The sequence below is a fragment of the Prionailurus viverrinus genome, chromosome D2 (assembly GCF_022837055.1).
Source record: "Prionailurus viverrinus isolate Anna chromosome D2, UM_Priviv_1.0, whole genome shotgun sequence".
Classification (NCBI taxonomy): domain Eukaryota; kingdom Metazoa; phylum Chordata; class Mammalia; order Carnivora; family Felidae; genus Prionailurus; species Prionailurus viverrinus.
The window spans coordinates 61746337-61769937 of NC_062571.1; the positions used below are offsets into that span (position 1 = coordinate 61746337).

The 23601-nt window shown below is 45.1% G+C and overlaps 2 protein-coding genes across 6 annotated transcripts in view; both read left to right on the forward strand.

The window, feature by feature from the left end:
- Window positions 1-18109, forward strand: part of AS3MT (arsenite methyltransferase) — a 31883-nt gene extending 13774 nt beyond the window's left edge. For 2 of the 3 annotated variants that reach the window (XM_047825559.1, XM_047825561.1), the window contains one exon: window positions 5622-6270. In XM_047825559.1, the coding sequence (XP_047681515.1) occupies window positions 5622-5726 (105 nt within the window). In that variant the 3' untranslated portion in view covers window positions 5727-6270. Of the gene's footprint in view, window positions 1-5621; window positions 6271-16351 lie in introns of those variants that run through there. The other variant, XM_047825560.1, reaches the window with a different exon arrangement.
- Window positions 18110-21014: 2905 nt separating this feature from the next.
- CNNM2 (cyclin and CBS domain divalent metal cation transport mediator 2) overlaps window positions 21015-23601 on the forward strand; it is a 146650-nt gene continuing 144063 nt past the window's right edge. For all 3 annotated transcript variants that reach the window (XR_007145447.1, XM_047825983.1, XM_047825984.1), the window contains exon 1: window positions 21015-22803. Coding sequence is in view for 2 of the 3 variants with exons in the window: in XM_047825983.1 (XP_047681939.1) it covers window positions 21183-22803 (1621 nt within the window). In the remaining variant the exon portion in view is untranslated. The remainder of the gene's footprint in view (window positions 22804-23601) is intronic.

Here is a 23601-nt window from a genome sequence, read left to right on the forward strand (position 1 = left end):
AGGAGTCGAATTTAGTGATTCATCACTTACCTATAACACCCAGTGCTTATGCCAACAAGTGCCCTCCTTAATGCCCATCACCCATTTAGCCCATCCCCCCTCCAACACCCTGCCAGCAACCCTCAGTTTGTTCTCTGTATTTAAGAGTCTCTCATAGTTTGCCTCCCTCTCAGTTTTTATCTTATTTTTACCTCCCTTCCCTTATGTTCATCTGTTTTGTTTCTTAAATTCCACGTATGAGTGAAATGATATATTTGTCCTTCTCTGACTGACTTATTTCACTCAGCATAATACACTCTAGTTCCATCCACATTGTTGCAAATCCTTTGCCCATTTTTAAATTGGGTTGTCTTTTTATTGTAGGGTTGTAGGAGTTCTTTATCTCTTCTGGATACTAGACTCTTATCAGATATATTTTTGCAAAACTTTCTCACATTCTGTGTGTGTCCTTTCACTCTCTTGATAGTGTCCTTTGATGCACAAAAGTTTTTAATTTTGGTGAAGTCCAACTTTTCTTTTTTTCTTTTTTGATTGCTTGTGCTTTGGGTGTCAGTGCTAAGAAGAGTCCACTGCTTAATCCAAAGTCATGAAGATTCTTCTAGTACTTTCATGGCTTTGCTTCTCACATTAAAAATTTTAAACCACTGGAGATTATTTCAGCCTAAATATTGAGGTACAGTGTGGCTATTTTCCTAAATATTAACTAGTTCAAAATTTCCTATCCATCCATTAAATCAATTCTCCTCTGTTTTGAAAAGCTAATTTTTATCACATCTCAATTTCTTGAATGTATATTTGAGCCAATATACCACTATTTTCTAAAATGACATTTTCTAAAATACTTTAGATTCATTTTTGGAATTATTCTAGTATCTGAAATATTGGTATAGTGTTTTCTTTTTTTAAAATGTTTTTATTTATTTTTGAGAGAGAGAAAGTGACAGAGCAAGTGGGGGTGGGACAAAGAGAGAGGGGGACAGAGGATCTGAAGCAGGCTCTGAGTTGCCAGCACAGAGCTCAAACTCAAGAGTGGTGAGATCATGACCTGAGCCAAAGTCGGACGCTCAACCGACTAAGCCAACCAGGCACCCCTGATACAGCATTTTCTCAAGCATCTTATCAGTATTTATCTCATATCATTTCTACAACTACCCTATGAAGAAGACACATAGGTAGTTATGATAGACAATAGCATCCCTTTTTGCCTTTCTCTTTTATATATTTAATCCTTTCTCCCATTCATGCTATCACAATTATTTTTTTATATCAATTATTAATTTATAATATTGTATTGTTTAGAACAGGCTTTGTGATGGATTCCAAGTCTCTCTTTTTTTTTTTTTAATTTTTTTAACGTTTTTTTATTTTTGAGACAGAGAGAGACAGAGCATGAACGGGGGAGGGGCAGAGAGAGAGGGAGATACAGAATTGGAAGCAGGCTCCAGGCTCTGAGCCATCAGCCCAGAGCCCGACGCGGGGCTCGAACTCACGGACCGCGAGATCGTGACCTGAGCTGAAGTCGGACGCCCAACCGACTGAGCCACCCAGGCGCCCCTCTTTTTTTTTTTTTTTTTTTTTATTGTTTATTTATTTTTGAGAGAGAGAGAGCCAGAATGTGAACCGGCGAGGGGCAGAGAAAGAGGGAGACACAGAATCCAAAGCAAGCTCCAGGCTCCGAGCTGTCAGCACAGAGCCCAACGCGGGGCTCGAACCCACAGACTGCGAGCCAAAGTTGGACGCTTAACCAACTGAACCACCCCAAGCCCCCTCAAGTCTCTTTCGGCTGACAGAACTTCTAACATTCACCAGAGTATTATCAGTGATGCATCTCAAGGCACTGCATGTTGGAATCCCAAAGAAATAAGATACTGATATTTATGCAAGGATAGAGGCAGAGCGTGGGGTGTAAGGACACAGGCCTTGGAGTCAGATAGATTAGGTTCAGACCTTGGCTCTGCCATGCATGTGTGATCTTGGGCATGTTACCAAACTTCGCTACACCTTCAGTTTCGTGTGTAATAGGAAGGCAATAATCACTTCTTTCCCTCAGGATGTGAGGCTCAACTGGAATGATATATGTAAAAGGTTAGCCTGATGCCTGGCACATAATACAGACTCAGGAAATAGTTACCGATTTGTGCTAATTAAGATTCTTGGTCACTTTGAACTGTGTTCTAGGATTTATCATTCTCCCACAGACCCTTTCTCCCCTGGCCCAGAAATTTTTGAATCTTTTGCCATGAAATTTTACTTTCTCTTGCTTGTATTTTGTAGTAATTTTGGATACATTGAGCATACGTTGATGCACGAGTAACTCATGTCTTTTTCTCCTCTTTTTGTTACACTGTAAGCAGTCTTTTAAAAAATTTTTTATTAAAAATTTTTTTTCAATGTTTTATTTTATTTTTTTTAATTAATTTATTTTTTTAATTTTTTTTTCAACATTTATTTATTTTTTGGGACAGAGAGAGACAGAGCATGAACGGGGGAGGGGCAGAGAGAGAGGGAGACACAGAATCGGAAGCAGGTTCCAGGCTCTGAGCCATCAGCCCAGAGCCCCACGCGGGGCTCGAACTCACAGACCGCGAGATCGTGACCTGGCTGAAGTCGGACGCTTAACCGACTGCGCCACCCAGGCGCCCCTGTTTTATTTTATTTTATGAGAGACAGAGAATGAGTGGGAGAGGGGCAGAAGGAGAGGGAGACACAGAATCCGAAGCAGGTTCCAGGCCCTAAGCTATCAGCTCAGAGCCCAGGTGGGGATCGAACCCATGAATATGAGATCATGACCTGGGCTGAAGGCGGACGCTCAACCGACGGAGCCACCCAGGCGCCCCACGTTATAAGCAGTCTTTAAGAGCAAAGCTTATTTAGAGATCACTCTCCAAGATGGTAAATTTGTAGTTGGGAAAGTTTAACTGAACCCAAGAGGCAGGAACCCTTGAGCCAAAAACCCTAATCTGTTCTCGTTTGGCCACAATTAGCAGCATGAATCAAGCCCCAGCTAAGTATAGAAGCCACCTCTAGAGCTGGAGAGTGATTTATAGTGTTTGCTTTATTGAATTCTCGAGTACTCTGCTATTGTTACTCTTCTGTTTTTCTAAGAAGTTGCCTTTTTGGAAAGTAGAGAAATTTGACTTTGGACTTTTCAGTCCACGTAACCTTTCACAAATGCGTTATTGGTATCTTGAAACGCTTGGGAGCTCACTAATAACAAAACCTTGCTGGTGAGAATCAATATGTATTTTGAAATGTTTTCATCATTCTAATTCTCCTGGAACTTGGCTTCCTGAGTTCTAGCTGTAAAAGCTGTCAGAAGATTACAGTTACAAGTAAAGGGAACGTTTCCTCCAACCACAGCATTTCCAGTGGACTCGGGCCGTAAAAAAACAAAAACCAAAAAGCAGACATGTAGTTAAGCAGGATGGTTTCCACAGAGACCCCTTTCTTCCAGCCTGGCTCTCCTTGACCCTCCTCCTCATGTGCACACAGGGCGGACAGGAGGCCTCCTGACCTCGGATACCAACCGGAAGGTGCCACGCACATAAACTGGTTTATCCCAGCTGTCTCCTCTCTCGTCTGCCTTATTTCTTTCAGCCTGCTGATGCGCTAAAGTCTTTAGATCACTGCCAAGGTTTTGAAATGGCAATAATTGACAGTGAGGGAAGATTTAAAGAATGAAACAGCTGTGCGTCCTAGAAATATAACCTTGTGCTCTTGGAGGAGGACGTTCATATCTTTTTTATGGAAGACCTTTCTGATAAAACCGGGAGCACAGCACAGGCAGGCCGTGCGTGGGCTGCTGGGACATGCCTCTTCCCACCAGCTGCCGCTGTAGGGTAATGGAAGGCACGGCTCCCTACCGAGGATTGACTGAGTGATGACTGTTTCTGAGAGCCATTCTTCTTTTTCCTTCGTCCTCTTCCTCCTCTTCTCCTCTTTCCTCCTGCCCTTCCTCCCCCTCTCCCCCCCTTCTCTTCTCCTCTTCCTTCTCTTCTCCTCCTCCTTCTCTTCCTTCTTCTTCTTCTTCTTCTTCTTCTTCTTCTTCTTCTTCTTCTCCTCCTTCATTTTCAATCCCGGCAAGGAAAGTGTGTTTTGCTATGAACAGAATTACATTCGGCACACACACCATGATGCACGTAGGGTCTGTGCTCTGGACTGTCTCGCGGCAGTTAATGGCAGTGGTGGTAACAGCGCGGACAATGTAGGAATAACACAGAGGAGCTAGTCTTTACTGAACAGGTAACGTGTTCAGGGCACCGTGTCATTTTGTCCTCACAACAACCCTTGGGATCCCCATTTTACAGACGAAGAAACAGACTCAGACTCAGACAGATTAATGTACTAATCCAAGGTCTCATAGCTAGAAAGCGGTGAAGTTGAACCCACGCCCGATTCTAGAGCTGACGTTCTTACCCAGTATGCTGTCCTACCTCTCTCTATTTAGACTTTTCACAGAATCACAGGATGCTGGTGCTGGAAAGGACTGCTTATCAAGGTGTCTCACCTTTTATTTCCTTTGAGTCTTGAGATCGTTTAGGGCTAGGAGCATGCATTAGGAAGTGATATGGATATCACTGTCTCTTATTAGTAGACAGGCTATGGGGTGGGAAGAAGAAGAGTGGAAACTCATTTCCCTGGGGGGAAAAGGAGGAGAGGTAACTCTTCCGACCAAGAATTCCAGGGCAGCGAGTGGACGTGAGGGACATAGCTTGCCTTCTCCCAGGGTTGGGGATCCCCTGCTGGATGCTGGCTTCCCTGGTAGGGAGCCCAGATCCAGGCAGGCCTCTTCATTCTAGAAAGGTGGAAACTGAGGGCCAGGGAGGCTGAGGCCCTTAGCAAGTTACTTCAGTAAAGGGAGTGGCCCATAGGTCTGTCCTTCATGGATGTAGGGTCTGTGCCTCTCTTGTCCTGTCTCCTATTCACAGTGACCACCGAACAATAGTAAGAGTGTACATTTATGTTTCATGAATGCATTCTTGTTATTTGAGGTGGCTTGTTCATGCTCTGGATTTCCTACCTTTGTGCCTGGTTTTTCTCTGGCCACACTGGTGCTGCTGTTGGAGGCATCTCATTTGGAGGTAAACAGAGCAGAAATAAAGACTTCCATCTTGTCTCCTGAAAATTCCACTCACTCTGCCCTGAGATCTTGCTGGCCGTTGTCGGGCAATCTCAACATCTGAACATCAACAATTGCTAACGGTGACCCTGGCATCTAGGACTTGCCTTCTTGTCTTGCACACGTTTCTGGAAATTACAGTGAGGGAAGGGAAGAAGTTTCAGCATTTCAGGATTCAGTTCCAGAAGGGTGAAAGGCACATACAAATGGGACTCCCATAAAACAAAATTAAGCAACGCGACTTTCCTGGTCCCATAGGGACCACCTTTAAGAAGCTTGAGGTGAAGCTTACCCTGAAAGGAGTAATAACTTGATCAGAAGCTTCAGGCCGAGACAGCCACCTTTATAGCTGAATGACTGTTGCTACCCCAAGGATCCCACGGAAGTATAAAATTTTATCTATCTTCTAGCTAAATCAACCTAAGTCAAACTGAAATATTAGTGTTTGGGTACCTCGAAACACCTTTAACTTGTCCTTTCGTTTTGGTTTGCCTTTTGACAGGATATAATCACAGATCCATTCAAGCTTGCAGAAGAGTCTGACCGTACGAAGTCCAGATGTCCCCCTGATGTTGCTGGAAGTTGCTGTGGCACAATTTACAGCTGACCAGAAGACGAGGGCAGGAGGCTAAGGAATGAGTTACATATGTCTTTTAATCTCCTCTTTTCCATAGCACAGACCACAAGAAAGAATAAATGGAAAAAAGCCACTATATTCTAGATCACTGGTAAAAAATAACGGATTATTTTTAGAAGGTATTAATTGAAGGTTTGTAGTAAATGGCCTATAGGCTGGTTAAAGAGTTTTTCTCTATCTTAGCTAATTCAAAGTTCTGGTGCCACTTAGTGGTCAGATATGGAACTGAGAAACAGCCTGTAGTCCTGGCCAATGAGCAAGAAAGGCTTCAGAAATAACAGTTGGCAGAGGGTCTCAGGAAGAACATCTTCCTTCTGACCTGCATAGCACCTTTTGGACTTTTACCGTGTTTGCTCATAAAACAAAGCTCCTACTGACCTCATGCTAATCACGCCAAAAAATTTGCCAAATCAAATTTGGTAGGAGTGCTCTTGAGATAATTGGTGTTTTAAATCAAACACTTTTTTTTTTTTTTTTGCACAATGGAATGAAGAAAATAAATGAATAATAAATCTCTTTGACCTCAGTTCATCCTTAAGAATAAAAGATAGTGGTGACTGTTGGTAATAAATCCTAACGAGATCAGGGAAAGAGTGATAATTAAACAAAAAAAAAAGTTTATTTTGAGAGAGAGAGAGAGCACAAGCAGGGGAGGGACAAAGAAAGAGAGGGAGACACAGAATCTGAAGCAGGCTTCAGGCTCTGAGCTGTCAGCACGGAGCCCGACTCGGGGCTCGAACCCACAAACCATGAGTTCGTGAGCTGAGCTGAAATCAGACACTCAACCGACTGAGCCACCCAGGCGCCCCAAGAGTGATAATTTTTATTTATTTATTTAAAAAAAATTTTTTTAACGTTTATTTATTTTTAAATTTTTTTTTTCCAACGTTTATTTATTTTTGGGACAGAGAGAGACAGAGCATGAACGGGGGAGGGGCAGAGAGAGAGGGAGACACAGAATCGGAAACAGGCTCCAGGCTCTGAGCCATCAGCCCAGAGCTTGACGCGGGGCTCGAACTCACGGACCGCGAGATCGTGACCTGGCTGAAGTCGGACGCTTAACCGACTGCGCCACCCAGGCGCCCCAACGTTTATTTATTTTTGAGACAGAGAGAGACACAGCATGAACGGGGGAGGGTCAGAGAGAGAGGGAGACACAGAATCGGAAGCAGGCTCAAGGCTCTGAGCCATCAGCCCAGAGCCCGACGCGGGGCTCGAACTCGCAGACCGCGAGATCGTGACCTGAGCTGAAGTCAGACGCTTAACCGACTGAGCCACCCAGGCGCCCCAAGAGTGATAATTTTCTTTTTTTTCTTTTTATTTTATTTTCTTTTTTCTTTTTTTAATTTTTTTTTAACATTTATTTATTTTTGAGACAGAGAGAGACAGAGCATGAACGGGGAAGGGGCAGAAAGAGAGGGAGACACAGAATCGGAAGCAGGCTCCAGGCTCTGAGCCATCAGCCCAGAGCCCGACGTGGGGCTCAAACTCACGGACCGCGAGATCTTGACCTGAGCTGAAGTCAGACGCTTAACCGACTGAGCCACCCAGGCGCCCCAAGAGTGATAATTTTGAAAAAGGGAGGTAGGAGATGTAAAAATGGTTGCTTTTTTCCCCTTTATAACTGTGCCCTGGTTAAATTTTTAGGAAAGTATAAGATTTAGATCTAGTTTCCATAGTTAAACAATGAGATTGAGGAGTATTTGAGGATGATTTTATCATTAGAAATGAAGAACATTATTTAATTGAAGTCCAGTTGCACTTGAAGACTTTGTCAGGGGACACAGAAAGGTGCAAGTCATATATAAGCCATGGTCCTTGTCATCAGGAACTGATCAGTTTTTTAATAACAGCCTTCAAGCAATGAAGAATTTTAATGAGAAAATTTCAACCAGTTTCTCTGACCTCAGTGCAAAAAAACCCCAAGGAGGTAGGGGGAGCTGGCATGGTCCAAGAGGTTTTCTATTAAGGGTATGAGAATATTTAGGCCTCATAAAACATTGGAATGGATTCTAGCATCCAGACCCCCTCTTTCAATAGAGCTGTTAAAAATGGAGAAATTCTCAGATTTCTGAATGGGTTTGGCTGTAGGTCCTGACATACTACTACAGACTAAGGAGAGGACTGGATGGTATCTTTTAAGCTCTATTCCTCTAGACCTTGATTCTAAACAGTGCTTTCGTGGTTCTAGAGTTCAGCATTTACCCGGTCACCATACCACCTGCTTTAGCGACCGCATTAGTGAGAATGGTATAGCTAGGATTAAGCATACTTCACCATCCATGAGCACGAGATGGTCCTACTAGAGGGGAAAAGGATGAGAAGAAAGGGTTTTCTGGTTATTTGGTTTATTAGGCTTCTCCAAATTTAGAGGGAGGGGGTTTTAGTCTATCATTTGTCATTCTGAATTCTCAGTTCTCTCAAAAGATGTTGAGGGAATGACTTTGAACTGGAATGTGGACATTCGCATTGTGTTTTCCTAAGAATAACATATTTTATACGTTACTCTCTAACAAAAATATACATCGTAAGAGTTGTATTTGTCCTAGAGTCTAGAAAAAATATTTATTAGATAATACCAAATTAAACACGTTTTGTTCGGAAAAATGCCAGACACGGTTGTTTAAATATTCAAGATAGGTGAAATAGACAACTAGGAATGTATGGCCCTCGTCATAGAGGGTACATCTCATTTAAGAGTGAGAGGCAGTGTGGAATGATGATTAGGAGCAAAAGCCTGACGCTGAGGTGCCTGGGTGGCTCCGTTGGTTGAGCATTTGACTCTTGATCTTGGCTTAGGTCATGATCCCAGGGTTGTGGGATCAAGCCCCATGTCAGGCTCCATGCCAGTATGAAGCCTGCTTAAGTTTCTCTCTCTCTTTCTTTCCTGTCTTTTTCCCTTTACCCCCTTCCCTGCTCATACATACTCTCTCTCTCTCTCTAAAAAATAAAAAAAATAAATAAAGAAAGAAGCCAAAAAAAAAAAAAAGCGGATGCCAAACTTGATAGTTTTTTTCCTTTCAACTCTGCCACTTGGCATTTTGGCCTTGAGAAAGTTATTGAACATCTCTGTGCCTTTGTTTCCTCATCTGCCTGAAGTTTTTTTAAAGATCGGGTGGCACGTAGTTTAGATTATTATTAGTTTATTTATTTTATTTATTTTAAGTAGGCTCCATGCCCAACGTGGGGCTTGAACTCATGACCCCAAGATCAAGAGTTGCATGCTCTGGGACACCTGGGTGGCTTAGGCGGAGGAGTGTTCAACTCTTGATCTCGGGATGGTGAGTTCGAGCCCCACGCTGGGTGCAGACATTACTTAAATTAAAAAAAAAAGAGTCACATGCTCTACTGACTGAGCCAGCCAGGCACCCCTAAATTATTACTGGTTTAGAGCTAGCAGCATATGAAGCCAGGACCAGCAGAAGACCAGCCCTTCTTTTACTGCCAGAGGATGGTTTAGGAAGCTGTCTGTGGCTCTTTTGACAGTAGGCAACTTTCCCCCCAACATTGTATTATGACTGTTTTCAAATATAACAAAATGTTTAAATAATTGTAGTGACTACCTACCACCTAGGTAGTAATCACCTAGGTTACTTGTTAACCTTTGGCAATCATTTCATGCATTTTAACATTATGCTTACTAACAGCAAGGCCACCGAAACAGGTGCCTAATTCTTCTGTAGCTACAAACACTTGTCAAAAGGTATTGGACTGGGGCACCTGGGTGGATCAGTCAGTTAAGCATCCAACTCTTAGTTTCAGCTTAGGTCATGATCTCACAGTTCGTGAGTCTGAGCCCCACATGGGGATTTTCACTGAGGGTGCAGGGCCTGCTTGGGATTCTCTCTCCCTGCTGTGTGTGCGTACGTGCACACACTCTCTCTCTCAATATAAATAAATAAAAACTTAAAATAAAAAGATATGGGACTAATGGGACACCTGGCTGGCTTAGTTGGTAGAGCATGCAACTCTTGATCTTGGGGTTGTGAGTTCAAGCCCCACGTTGGGTACAGAGCTTACATTAAAAAAAAAATAGTGGACTTCAAGGGTTTAAGGAGCAGATTTTCTCTTAATCGATTATTGTATCAAATACAGTATTTTCAGTCCTTCATCATCACAGGGAGAGGATTCATATTTAAGCCTCCAGAGGCTTTTCAGCTTACCTACTGGAGGAAACCCAGCAGTTTAAACAGGATCCCTGCCCCACCCACTCCCTCCAGCCATACACTGCTGAAAAGGGCATGTCTCTGTGCCAAGACAGCAAGCAGAGCCTGCTTCTCTTACTGATTCCCAGCCTTGCCTTGGATGACACCTAGGAAGCAGCAAAGGAGTGCCTAATTTTTCCTTATTAGATTGGGAGGTCTGCTAAGTGAGTCTGGAGAGGAATGTGAACCTATCCATCCAGCCTTTCATTTATTCAATATTATTAAGTACCTACTGTGTACCAAGCACTGTCCTAAGCACAGATGGCTAACAATCCAATGTGATGAACTCAATGAGCCAGCCGGACAAAACCAGCTAAGCATATTTTCTAAACTTCGCTGCCACCTGTCCTAACTTGTGTGATTTGCCAAGTTTCTTCAACTGCACACACACAGCACGGTTTGGGTCTAAACAAGGGTTCTTTTGAAGACCCTGCCCAAAGAGTCAGTGGAGGAAGATCTCACTAGATAACAAAAACAAACTCTTTTGCAAATATGGAGCTGGAATTACACAGCCCTACTCATAACCTATGGCTTGAGCTTTACTGCCTCATTCCAGTCTCTCTTCAACTGCTGACCCTGTCATTCCTGCAAGCACAGCTCCCTGAGGTTAATGGGAGTGTTATGTGAATGTAAGTTCTGTACTTAATCTTCTCCTGCCGAGCGGGCCTTGCTTGTCTTGGACTGATGACCGCGCCAATCCCCTCCCCCAATGGGAACACGCTGGCCCCTCCTTTCCTGGAGCAGAGCCATGCCCCAGGTGAGGGGAAAATCAACTTGGGACGCAAATGTTCTGCCCTGATGCTACTCCGTTAATGCTTCAGATAATGGCACACTGCCTCACACACGCTGTCCAGAAGCCAGAGAGAGTAAAATAGTAGAACGGTAAATCGATACCGTGCGGGGCGCACTGTAAGCCAGACTTGGGCCTGCTAACTTTTACCCAGGCTTCGGCCATTAACTTTCTTCTCATTTGTGGAATGAGAAGTGAGGCAGAAGACAGGCAGTGGGCATTCTTTCTCCATCTGGTTCTGCAGTGGCCCATAGGAAAATCACGTGTCCACTCTGGGGGTCACGTTCCCCGTCTGTAAACTTTGGGGGTGCTGAACTTGGTACACTCCACGTTCCCTTCCAGGCTTGGAAACCGATGTATGGATCTAGATTCTGGAGAGGTCACAGTGCTTTTAAAATCGTTTGAATTAGTTGCCCCCACTTATGAACAGAGGATTTTACATAAAATACGAATTTCTGGCTTCTCTTGAAAAATCGGAAGTGTTGGCATCATGACTCGTGCATTTGGGCACAGTTGCCGTGGCCAGAGTGAGTAACGGCTTCTCCTTCAGACAGAGTGTGTCCCATTACCCTGTTGGCCTTCATCCCTGTCCAGTCAACCTTACTGACCCCTGTAGGCTTCTGACTTTGTGGGCTGTTTTAGGACTGGAATTAGCAGTCACAACAAAGTTACAAGTGAGGGGGGTTTCCCCCTATGATAGTTCAAGCGATGGCAGATTTATGGCCTAATCTAGGAATCTGACTTAGATATTTAATTCATTACAAGCCGAAGCCAAGAAGGGCATGTGCAGCTTTGCAGAGATGCTCGCAGGAGGGGACCAGGGCGTTGGAGCCGCTTATGGTAATTTGACATATAACTTAGGGCCTAATTGTGTCAGGTGAGGTGGCCTGGACTGTTTATTCTCTGTTCCCAGAGTTAACAAGCTTCCATCACATAACTTTCTTTGTGAATATTAAATGAACATCCTCTAGAAAGCAAAGCCTCAAAAATGTCAAGTTGCTAGGGAGGAAAGGTTTGCACAGCAAGTGCAGAAGGACTTGTGGGGCTTCTAGGCTTAGTGGTTAATCTTTTATTAACTGTCCTTATTCTCTTTTTCTTATTAACCTTATTATTTCTTTCAATTGGATCTAACCAGGGAAATGTTGTGAAGGAGGTCTTTTTATTTTTGCTTCTAAATAATGTAACAGGATGAACATAAGGGAAGGGAAGCAAAAATAATATAAAAACAGGGAGGGAGACAAAACAGAAGAGGCTCTTAAATATGGAGAATAACAGAGGGTTGCTGGAGGGGTGATGGGCTACATGGGTATGGGGCATTAAGGAATCTACTCCTGAAATCATTGTTGCACTATATGCTAACGAACTTGGATGTAAATTAAACAATAAATTAATTAATTTTTAAAAAACAGCAAAAAAAAAAAAAATAACAGGAGCCCATAAAGCTGATGCAACCTTTTAAAAACGGTGATTTTTTTTCAAGATAGTGAGGAAGATTCCTTGTGGATATACACGGTGCCAAATACCCCAAGTTGTTTCTTTACTGAAGATAACACTCTTTTACCTCCTTCACAACGCTGGTTTTTCTAACTTTACCCAAGGGAAAACCGAGGCTGAGGGTATTTAAATGACTTGCACGATGGGAGTTCAGCCTAGAAAGTATTGTGACTGCCATTAGAACTAGGTCTAATGTAATACTGTTTTGTTATAGGGTTTGTCCTTGCTCTCCTTTTGGGAATTCCCAAATTAAAAAAAAAGCAATTAAAAAAGGGAAATGATTGCTATAAAAGTAAGGATAGGGTGGAAGAGAGGGTGTGATCTAGAGGGACATATAGGGTCTTTCTCAACGAGGGGATGGTTGCTTTACCATTATAAATTCTTACAAGGTGAACACAATCTTTGTCTGGGACTGTCCCAGTTTAAGCCTTAAACTAGGTTGATTATTAATAGTACCCTTTTTTTCACTCTCAGACGGGTTCTGTTTTGGATGATAAAGGATATGGTCAACTATTTTACATTTGTGTCTTAGATGCTTTTATGTATGTTTATTGTATGTCGAAACTTTTTTAGAAGTTTGGAAAATGTATCAGGAAGTCTCAGCTGCGATCAAGAATGTTGGCCAATCTGGGAAAACTTAATGTTTGCTCTAAGACTCGCAGTTACCACCCAAACCACGGTGGCAGTAGCTGTGATTCAGGCGTGGACACAGGGGGTGGTGTTCCATTTTTCTGGGGACTCCCGTGGCACGCGATAGCTAAATCTGTTTCTTTGTCCTACATGTGGCTGGAGAAATGGTGTGCCCTTTAGTTCTAATTGTGAAGGTCAGTCAAGATAACAGACGGGAAAGTGCTTTGTAAATCATGAAGGTTTTTTTCTACTTTGAGTGGCAGGAGTTTCTTAAATTCCTAAGTTGGCAGGGCCCCAGCATCACGACAGTGGCGAGGTCAGTTAATCTCCCTATAACACAGCTCTTCTACGTGTCACTTTTTATAGCTCCTGAGTGCTACAGAACGAAATCCAAATTTCAAAACACTGTGGCATTCAATTCACCACAAACTGGCCCAATCAATCTTCTAACATTGTTCTTGCTGTTCCTCCTTATGAGCCATAGAACCCAAATCAACCACATGATGTTCCAAAAAGGCTGCTCCCTTGGCAATCTACTGCATACTTTTCTCTCATTTCGAATGCCTTTTCCCTCTTTCTTCTCTCTCAGTCCCTTTGTCATGGACTGAATAGTTGTGTCTTCCCATCCCCCCCCCAACAACCCCAGTTCATATGTTGATGCCCTAACCCTCATATGTGGCTCTATTCGGAGAATGGGCCTCTAAAGAAGTAATTAAGGTTAAATGAGTTCATAAAGATGGGGCTCTGATCCAATAGGATTAGTGTCCCTATAACAAGAGACACCTGGGAGCTCATTCTCTCCCTCCCCATTCAAATTCAGACACAAATCCATGTGAAGACAGGGAGGCCATCTGGAAGCCAAGAAGAGAGCTCTTGCTAGAAACCAACCCTACAGGACCTTGATCTGGGGCTTCTAGCTCCCAGAACTGTGAGAAAATACCCATTTTTTCCCTCTGTCTAAGCTACCCAGTCTATGATATTTTGTTACAGCAGGCTGAGCCCACCGAGACACCTTTCCTGGACTAGCTGTTATATTGGCCATATCTAAAACCTATCTGTTCTTTAAGGGCCAACTCAAAGGCTGTGAAGTCTCAATTCCTCCACTTTATTTGTACTTCTTTTTAAGATATTTGATATTGTATTCTGCATATGTCCTTATTTAGCACACATTTCCTAACGTCTTTACTGATAAGATTTTTGAGGTAACCTCTGATTCAATATTAGAGCTCTACAACACCTAACACAATGTCTGGAACTTATTAGAGACACAATATATACTAGATGAATGAATGAATGAGTAAAAGAGAAAAAAGGAATTGGGGTAAGGAGATACAATATTTTATTTAAAATTTAAAGAGGACACAGAATTGAGATGTGGTATTAACAAATGGGGAGAAATAAGTTAAGTCTTTGGTGATATTTAAAATAAAACAAATAGGTATCTCAGAGGAACTAAAAATAGAATTTTTTTCCACTGAGGTCTGACATATTATTTGTCTATACACAGGGGGTCTGACTTATTGGAATAGATTTCTTGCTCCAGTTTCAGAGGATATGGGAAAAAAAAGACCATGGGAATGAGCTCAGCTGGTATGGGAAGACTGGCATTTTATGTCTGGAGTCATAATCATAAATTCCAGCTCTAGAATCAGACTCATGCTGGTCTCAGTCTCATGGGAGGGCTCAGAACTGGATATTCAGGATCCATTCTTTCCCCTGGGCTTCCATTCCTACTTACCAGCCTCCTGTCAGTCTTTCTTATCAACTGCCTCTTCTCACTCCCCAAATGTGTTTTTTTTATGTTTCTTTTGTGAGAGAGCGTGAGTGGGGGAGCAGGCAGAGTGAGGGGAACAGAGGATCTGAAGCAGGCTCTGTGAACTCATGAACCGTGACAGCTGTGACCTGAGCTGAAGTCGGAGGCTCAACCAACTGAGCCACCCAGGTGCTTCCCTGCACCCCTCAGCCCCCACCGCCAGCCCCAATGTGGTTTTAAAATTTAGATCTTTGAATAGGTGATACTCATATGGCTCAACATTTAAAAATTATGGAAGTGAAAAGTTTCCCCCAAACCATGACCCGGGTTGAGTGTTTTAGCCACAATGATGAGGATAACCGAGCTTAGAACGTATCTTACACTTTTGTCCAAGTCTGAGCTGGAGGCTGGAACCAGGATGGAACAGCAGTGAGAAAGAACATGCTAGAAGATTTTAGAAAATCCTGGAGTTGTGGGCCTGACAGTCAGGAGGATGGGGGTCCTGGAGCAGGGCAAACAGTGGGCCTCTAGCCCAGAAACATGTTTCTCTGAGTAGCCTAGTTCAAGGGAACAGTGGAGGAAGGAAGCAGGTGACATGGCAGAACACAGGAGACCTCCTGGGGTTGCCTCGTGGAAGGGTCAGGAGGGGCCAGCTCCCTGGGAAAAGGGCAGTGGTGGTGTAGGGTGCTGTCCAGTGCCTAAGGTGGCTGGGGGGAGGGGTGGGAAGGGCAGGAGGGGGCTCCCTTGCACCTACCAGAGTGCCTGACTAGAGACTCAGGATTCCCAGGAAGGCTGCACCCAAGGAGCTGGGGCCCATATCAAGGGAGGAAGCTTTTCTCAAAACTCCATCAAAAAGCTGCTTTTTTTCTTCCTCTTCCTACCCCACTGACTGCATCCAAGAAAATATCTAGAAAAGGTGAGGATATAGGAAAGCCTGAAACAGAAAGTTTGAAAGGTCCTCTAGAAAAGGCAAATGGCATTGCTGATTTGATTTGATTCTTGATTCGGCTTTTTTGTTTGTTTGTCTGTCTGGTTTTTTTTTGTTTGTTTTTGTTTTTGTTTTTTTTTGGCCCCTGATGTGAAGAGTCCTCATTTGGGCTACAAGAGTACTATGTATTTAAACAAGTGAACAACGTTGCTTCGGGGGAGCAGATTTCATTCTAGGGAAAGTCTGCGTAATTCCAGTATTTGCACAGTTCCTATTTTTCCTCAGACGACCTGGTGCTTTGGTGTGAGCTTGACAAATTTTGAATACTTTTCTAAAACCACTGGCAATTTTCTGGGGGCGAAGATAAGGCTTCTCTGTAAAATTTGAGATTTATGTTGAAAAACAAAATGTATAGAGAGCCTTTTGGTGTTCTACTTGTGATCTGTAAGAAAGTCAAACTCAAAAAGACCTTTAGGTCTGGACGGAGTAATTTCTCAAATTTCTCAAATCCTGGAATCCGCACAGGAGAGTTTATCCTTTGCAGATGAAAGAATTGAATAGTCGCTCTTCGCCTTTAGGAGCAGGTGAAGGATTCTGGCAAGAGAGGGTTAGTTAGGGAAGGTGTTTGCTACCAAGTTCTGGCTTTACCTGAATGGCTTGCTTAAGGTCAAAGTCAGAACCTATTTGGGATTAGACAGCTGCGGCACCCCCTCAGCAATCTTGGGCCTTGTGTAGCCTTTTTTGGAAGTGAGATATTATCAGGATTCAAAGTTTTATTGTATTTTTTCCCTCTAGATTTAAAAAGAGATCCCTAGGAGCAAGTGTTGCCCTTGCCCTCCATTCATACAGATGGACAGATCCAGAAGCCCCTGGAAGTCATGATAAATCTGCACCAACAGCCCCTTGCTAAAGAGAGAGTGACTCCCTTGAGCTAAAAAGCCTGCAAACTTGAAGGAAGATCCTTCTTTCTGAGGCAAATTCACTTGGTTTTTTGCTCTGTGTCTTGGGTGTACATGAAGAAGATGACCTCCTTGACCTTGGCACCACTCAGGATAAGCATCACTCGGTGATCCCCGTGTGAATCTGAGCTTGGCTTATTTTATATTTTAAGTTGTCCTGGTGGGTCCTTTCTTACGTATTTGTGATGAAGTCCTGAATGTCTAACTTGTTTCTAAATTGCTGAATGCCACACTTTCCTGACCGTTGTAGTTTTCTCTGCAATGCACCGGAAATATCTGTAGGTTTGGCAAACTCTCCCCCGCCCCCTTCTCCACATTTATTTCAAAAGTGTACATTCAGCATTTGTGAGCTGTTAATGGTCTCCTTCTTAGCTCCCTTAAACACACTTGAACTCATGTTTTTTAAGAAGTGAAAACAGTTTTGTTTTCAATCAGCTGATTTAGAAGGACCATATCTATCTTTAACCTTTGTCAGATAGCCCTGAAAATCTCCACTTTTTCCCCCAAAACTTTGATAATGCTGTTTTTATAAATGCATGCCAAGTGTGTGAATCAGGTTCTTTTAATCTGAACTTATTTTTCAAATATAGCAATGAGAGGGTTGGGGGTGGAGGAAACATCGCCAGAAACTGAAGTGCTGGAAAATAGAGTCAGGGACATTATTTGGAATGATCAGAATAAAAATTCTTCCATTTCTTTAACCTTCTACAAGTGTGGTTTGCAACATCTACTGTTATTCTAGGCCCTGGTGATACAGCAGTGAACAAAACACACAAAATCTTTGCCCTGGGGAAGCTTAAGCTCTGGTGGAAGGAGACAGATCATAATCAAAATTAAGGGAAATAAAACAGAGATGGAGTATAGGGAGTGTTTGCTTGTGAGTTTACAAAAAGGTGACCTTTAAAGGGCACCTGGGTGGTTCAGCCGGTTGAGTGACTCTTGATTTTGGCTCAGGTCATGATCTTGTGGTTGGTGAGTTTGAGCCCTGCATCAGGCTCTGCGCTGATGGTGTGGAGCCTGCTTGGGATTCTCTCTCTGCCCCTCCCTGGCTCACGTTTTCTCTCTCTCTCCCTCTCTTGAAAGAAATAAACTTAAAAGTGGCTTTCGAGCAGTCTTGGAGGGGGACTGATGGGCTACGCTGTGACCTGGGGGAAGAGAGTCCCAGGCACGGGAAACAGACAGCGAGTGCACAGGCTCACAGAGGAGCATCCCTGGAGTGAATGAAAAACAGCCAGGAGAAGCCTGCTGGAGCAGCAGTTGATGGGGTCAGAGAAATAAGGGGAGGCGGTACACCCTTTCAAGCCTTGCAGGATATTGTAGGTATTGTGGCTTTTACTGTGATGGCATGAGAAGCCAGATGGGGATTTCGAACAAAGGAGCAACAGGATCTGATGTAACAAGACCACTCTGGCTGCAGGGCTGAGAAGGGAAAGGGGCAGGTCTGGAAGAAGAAAGAGCAGTTAGGAGGCCGTTGCTATTACCCGACCAGAAATTAATCAGGAACATCTGACTGGTTTACAAAAGGGAAGAAAATGTGCTTGCAGAATACAAAAAAAAAAAAAAAAAAAAAAAAAAAAAAAAAGGAAATAGTAATTATATTTTGGGTGCTTCAGTTGCAAGAAAAAGACCAATTTGGCAGTTACTTTGCTACAGTGCCTCCTCCAGACAAAGTGGTTTGGGAGTCCTGGGGAACTAGATCTTTGGGATTTTTTTCTCCTCCAGGGACCCATGGACCTAGCAGGGTTTGGTCAGTGTGATTAAGAAGCAGCCTTTATGTGTGTCTTTCCCATTTCCCAAACTTTCCTGGGTGTCTGTTAGAAATGCAGATTCCTAGGTCCTACCCCTTTAGCAAGTATGGAATGGGGCCCAGGAACATATATACTTTCAGCAAGAATATGAGAGAAATCTTTAAACAAAATTTTTTTTTAATGGTTATTTTTGAAGGAGAGAGAGGGTGTGAGCGGCGGAGAGGCAGAGAAAGCGGGAGACACAGAATCCGAAATGGGCTTCAGGCTCTGAGCTGTCAGCACAGAGCCTAACGTGGGGCTTGAACTCATGAACTGTGAGATCATGACCTGGGCCGAAGTCAGACACTTAACTGACTGAGCCACCCAGGCACCCTTGAGAGAAGTCTATTTTGATTATCGAGGTAAAATTGGTATAGTAACATATACGTTTCAGGTGTACAGTCTTATAATTTGACATTTGTATATCAAAGTGATCACCACCATAAATCTAGTTACCATTCAGCACCATATACTTGAGATCTTTCCCTCATTTTACCCAACCCCTAACCCCTCCCACCTTTGGTAACCATCAGTCTGTTCTCTGTATGAGTTTGTTTTTATTTATTTTGTTTTTTAGATTTCACATATAAGTGAAATCATACTGTATTTGTCTTTCCCTGTGATTTATTGCACTTAGTATAATACCCTCAATGTATGTTGTCGCAAATAGCAAGATTTCCTCTTTTTTTTTTTTTTTTAAATGACCGAAGACTATTCTATTGTGTTTCCATATCTTGGCTATTGTAAATAACACTTTTGCAAATATAGGAATGCATATATCTTTTCAAATTAGTGTTTTTGTGTTCTTTGGCTAAATACCCAGAAATGGAATAGTTGGGTATACTGTGGTTCTATTTTTGATTTTTTGAGGAATCTCCATACTGTTTTCCATGGTGTCTGCACCAAGTTGCCTTCCCACCAACAGTGTAGGAGGGTTCTTTCCTCCACATCTTCTCCAATACTTGTTATTTCTTGTCTTTTTGGGAATAGCCGTTGTAACAGGTGTGAGCTGATATTTCATTGTGATTTTGATTTGCATTGCTCTGATAATTAGTGATGTTGAACATCTTTTCATGTGCCTGTTGGCCCTCTGTATGCCTTCTTTGGAAAAACGTCTATTCAGATTCTCTTGCCCATTTTTTAATTGGGTTGTCTGGCTTTTTGTTGTTGTTACTGAATAGTGTGAGTTCTTTGTATATTTTGGATATGTGGATATTAAAGCCTAATCAGGTAAGTGCTTTGCAGGGGCCCCAGGTGGCTCAGGTGGTTAAGTGTCAGACTTGATTTCAACTCAGGTCTTGATCTTAGGGTCATGAGTTCAAGCCCTGCCTTGGGCTCCATGTTGGGAGTGGAGTCTACTTAAAAAAAAAAAAAAAAGAAAAACAAAAAAAGGTAAGTGATTTGCAAATATCCTCTTTCACTGAATAGGTTGCCTTTTTGTTTGGTTGGTTTCCTTCACACTGCTGAAGCTTTTTAGTTTGTTGTAGTCCCATTTGTTTATTTTTGCTTTTGTTTACCTTGCCTTTGGGGTCAGATCCAAAATTAAAAACAAATCACTAAGACCAATGTCAAAGAGCTTGTCACCTTTTCTTCTCGGAATTTCATCCAAGTCTTTAATCCATTTTGAGTTAATTTTTGTGTATGGTGTAAGATGGTGGCTTAGTTTCATTATTTTGTATGTAGCTGTCCAGTTTTCCCAACACCATTCATTGAAGAGACTGTCCTTTCCACATTGTATAGTCTTGGTTCCTTTGTCCTAAATTAATTAACCATATATGTGTGGGTTCATTTCTGGGTTCTCTATTCCATTCCTTTGATCGATGTGCCTTTTTCACGCGATTACCTATTGTTTTGATTACTATAGCTTTGTGGCACAGGGAGGAGATTCTTACAACTCGGAAAGGTGGGGGAAACTGCTTCCCTATAACCTCCCCACCTCTGGCACAGCTTTTGGGGTTTGCAGACCTGGAAGCCTTGCAGGGTACCCATGTGGCCGGCAGGTGGTGCCACCTTACCACAAGCGGCAGAGTGAGAGCATTTCCCCCATAGGGAGAAGTGAGGCTCCAGAAAAAGCGGGTCGATAGGTACTGGGGCCACCGAGCCACCGCTTATCCTGGGCCGAGCCGCGCGCACAAGTAGAGGAGAGTGGCGCGGCCGCTGTCCCGGCTTTTCAGGCAAATGGGCAGCTTAAGCCCTTCCTAGTCGGTTTTTCGCGCTCCGGGGGCAGCCCTCTCCGCACGAGCTTTGGGCACTGCGGGAGCTTGCAATGCAGAGCAGCGAAAACGGACCGCCTAGCGCCCCAGGATATTAGCCCAACACTGCCTACCCAGGTGCGGGCATCTACTACCGAGGCCCCTCAGGGAGTACCAGACCCACAGACGGCCCCTTTTCATTGGCAGCCAGTCTGAGGGCCCCGCCCCCTTTCGTACAGTTCTCATCTGTGACTGGCTCTCGGGCTCTAGCTGGCCACACCTCCTCCCCTCGCACATACACAAGAGTCACGCGCCTTTCAGTTGGAAACTTGGCGTGCTGAGGGGGACGGTGGCCTTCACTGCCCCACCCACTTACCTTGTCATTGGTCCGCGGCTCCCCTCATGGCCACGCCCCCATTCCTGCCCCCTGGCTGGGAGGGCAGGCACCCGCTCGTGATTGGCTGCCCTGGCTGCCTCTCGCGGGAGCCGCTGGCGCTTCCCCCTCCCTTCTCCCCCTCCCTCGAGTGTCCAGGTTCCTCCGCTAGCCCAGGCCGAGTCAGTGTCAGTCAGGGAGCCGGACTGCCGAACGGTGTGTGCGGACGCTCCGCTGCAATCTCGCCCAGGGGCCGGTGCCTGCGCTCGCGCCGCCGGGTGGGAAGGATGAAGCCGCAGCTGGAGCAGCCACCCTATGATTGGCTGTGGCGCTTGTGAACCCGAAGTAAAGATGGCGGGCGGGCAGGCAGCCGCCGCACTGCCCACTTGGAAGATGGCGGCGCGCCGCAGCCTCAGCGCCCGCGGCCGGGGGGTCCTGCAGGCGGCGGCCGGGCGGCTGCTGCCGCTGCTACTGCTGAGCTGCTGCTGCGGCGCGGGCGGCTGCGCAGCAGCTGGCGAGAACGAGGAGACGGTGATCATCGGCTTGCGGCTGGAGGACACGAACGACGTGTCGTTCATGGAAGGGGGGGCGCTGCGAGTGAGCGAGCGGACCCGGGTCAAGCTGCGGGTGTACGGGCAGAACATCAACAACGAGACGTGGTCCCGCATCGCCTTCACCGAGCACGAGCGGCGGCGCCACAGCCCGGGCGAGCGCGGGCTGGGGGGTCCCGCGCCGCCAGAGCCGGACAGCGGCCCCCAGCGCTGCGGCATCCGCACCTCAGATATCATCATCTTGCCCCACATCATTCTCAACCGCCGTACATCGGGCATCATTGAGATCGAGATCAAACCGCTGCGCAAGATGGAGAAGAGCAAGTCCTATTACCTGTGCACATCGCTCTCCACGCCAGCCCTGGGCGCCGGCGGCCCGGGGTCCGCAAGTGGCGCCGTCGGGGCCAAGGGCGGCTCCGGGGTGGCCGGGCTCCCGCCGCCCCCGTGGGCCGAGACCACCTGGATTTATCACGACGGCGAGGACACCAAGATGATAGTGGGCGAGGAGAAGAAGTTTCTGCTGCCCTTCTGGCTGCAGGTGATCTTCATTTCGCTGCTCCTGTGCTTGTCGGGCATGTTCAGCGGCCTCAACCTGGGGCTGATGGCCCTGGACCCGATGGAGCTGCGCATCGTGCAGAACTGCGGCACCGAGAAGGAGAAGAATTACGCCAAGCGCATCGAGCCCGTGCGCAGGCAGGGCAACTACCTGCTGTGCTCACTGCTGCTGGGCAACGTGCTGGTCAACACCACGCTCACGATCCTGCTCGACGACATCGCCGGCTCCGGCCTCGTGGCGGTGGTGGTCTCCACCATCGGCATCGTCATCTTCGGGGAAATCGTGCCCCAGGCCATCTGCTCCCGGCACGGCCTGGCTGTAGGGGCCAACACCATCTTCCTCACCAAGTTTTTCATGATGATGACCTTCCCCGCTTCTTACCCGGTTAGCAAGCTGCTGGACTGCGTCCTGGGCCAGGAGATAGGTACTGTCTATAACCGGGAAAAACTGCTGGAGATGCTCCGGGTCACCGACCCCTACAACGACCTCGTTAAGGAGGAGCTGAACATCATCCAAGGGGCGCTGGAGCTCCGCACCAAGACAGTGGAGGACGTGATGACTCCGCTCCGGGACTGCTTCATGATCACCGGCGAAGCCATTCTGGACTTCAACACCATGTCGGAGATCATGGAGAGCGGCTACACTCGTATTCCAGTGTTTGAGGGGGAGCGCTCCAACATCGTGGACCTCCTCTTTGTCAAAGACTTGGCCTTCGTGGATCCAGATGACTGTACTCCCCTGAAAACCATCACTAAATTTTATAACCACCCCTTGCACTTTGTTTTCAATGACACCAAGTTGGACGCTATGCTGGAAGAATTTAAGAAAGGTGGGAAATTTTGGTATCTTTCATTGGCTTGCTCTTTCTCTCTCCATCCTCCTCCCTACTTGAGCCCTCTACCCTCAGACCAACCCCCCAAGGCGAGTTGACCGGAATTTCTCCTCTCTCTTAATTGCAAAGTTGAAAGGGTGGCATGGATTTGGGGATGGATTGAACTAGGAAGCGCTTCTAGGTTTTTTAAAAGCCCAAGACTACGGTCATTCTCTTGTTCACATTTCAAAACGCAGGCTTTAGATTTTCTGTGCATGATACTGCCGGCCCTCTGGGCTTGAGGGGTTTGCGGCATTCATCACCGGGGTTCTAAGTGGGTAGATGCAAGTAAGGGCCAGCTAATGCCATGCTGTGCCATCTGGTTGACATGTACTTATCTCAGGCATTTGGAAAACATTTGAATAGCTTTTCTAAACTCAACACAGTCTTTTTCCTCCTCCTTAAACATTCACCGATGTTTCAGAGATTGGAAGTGCATTTTCAGTTTTTGTTCCCGGTTGTTGGGCCAGCTGCGGGGCAGATTGAGGTCTGCCTTTGAGGATAGGGAATGGGGTCAGCCAGGTATCACCAAAAAGATTCAGTCATTTGGATGTAACTTACTTAGCTAGGAAAGAGGGTTTTTTTAAAAAGTAAAGTTAGTTACTAATATATAACTTGGAAAGACTAGAGGTAAGTTAAACTTTTATGAGGCTTTCTTGCCTGGCTTTCTTCACTGTTTGTTTATATTCATCTGACGAATAAAACCACATGTGGTTTGGGCGGAAATCTTGAACCTTTAACAATGGGATGACTCCC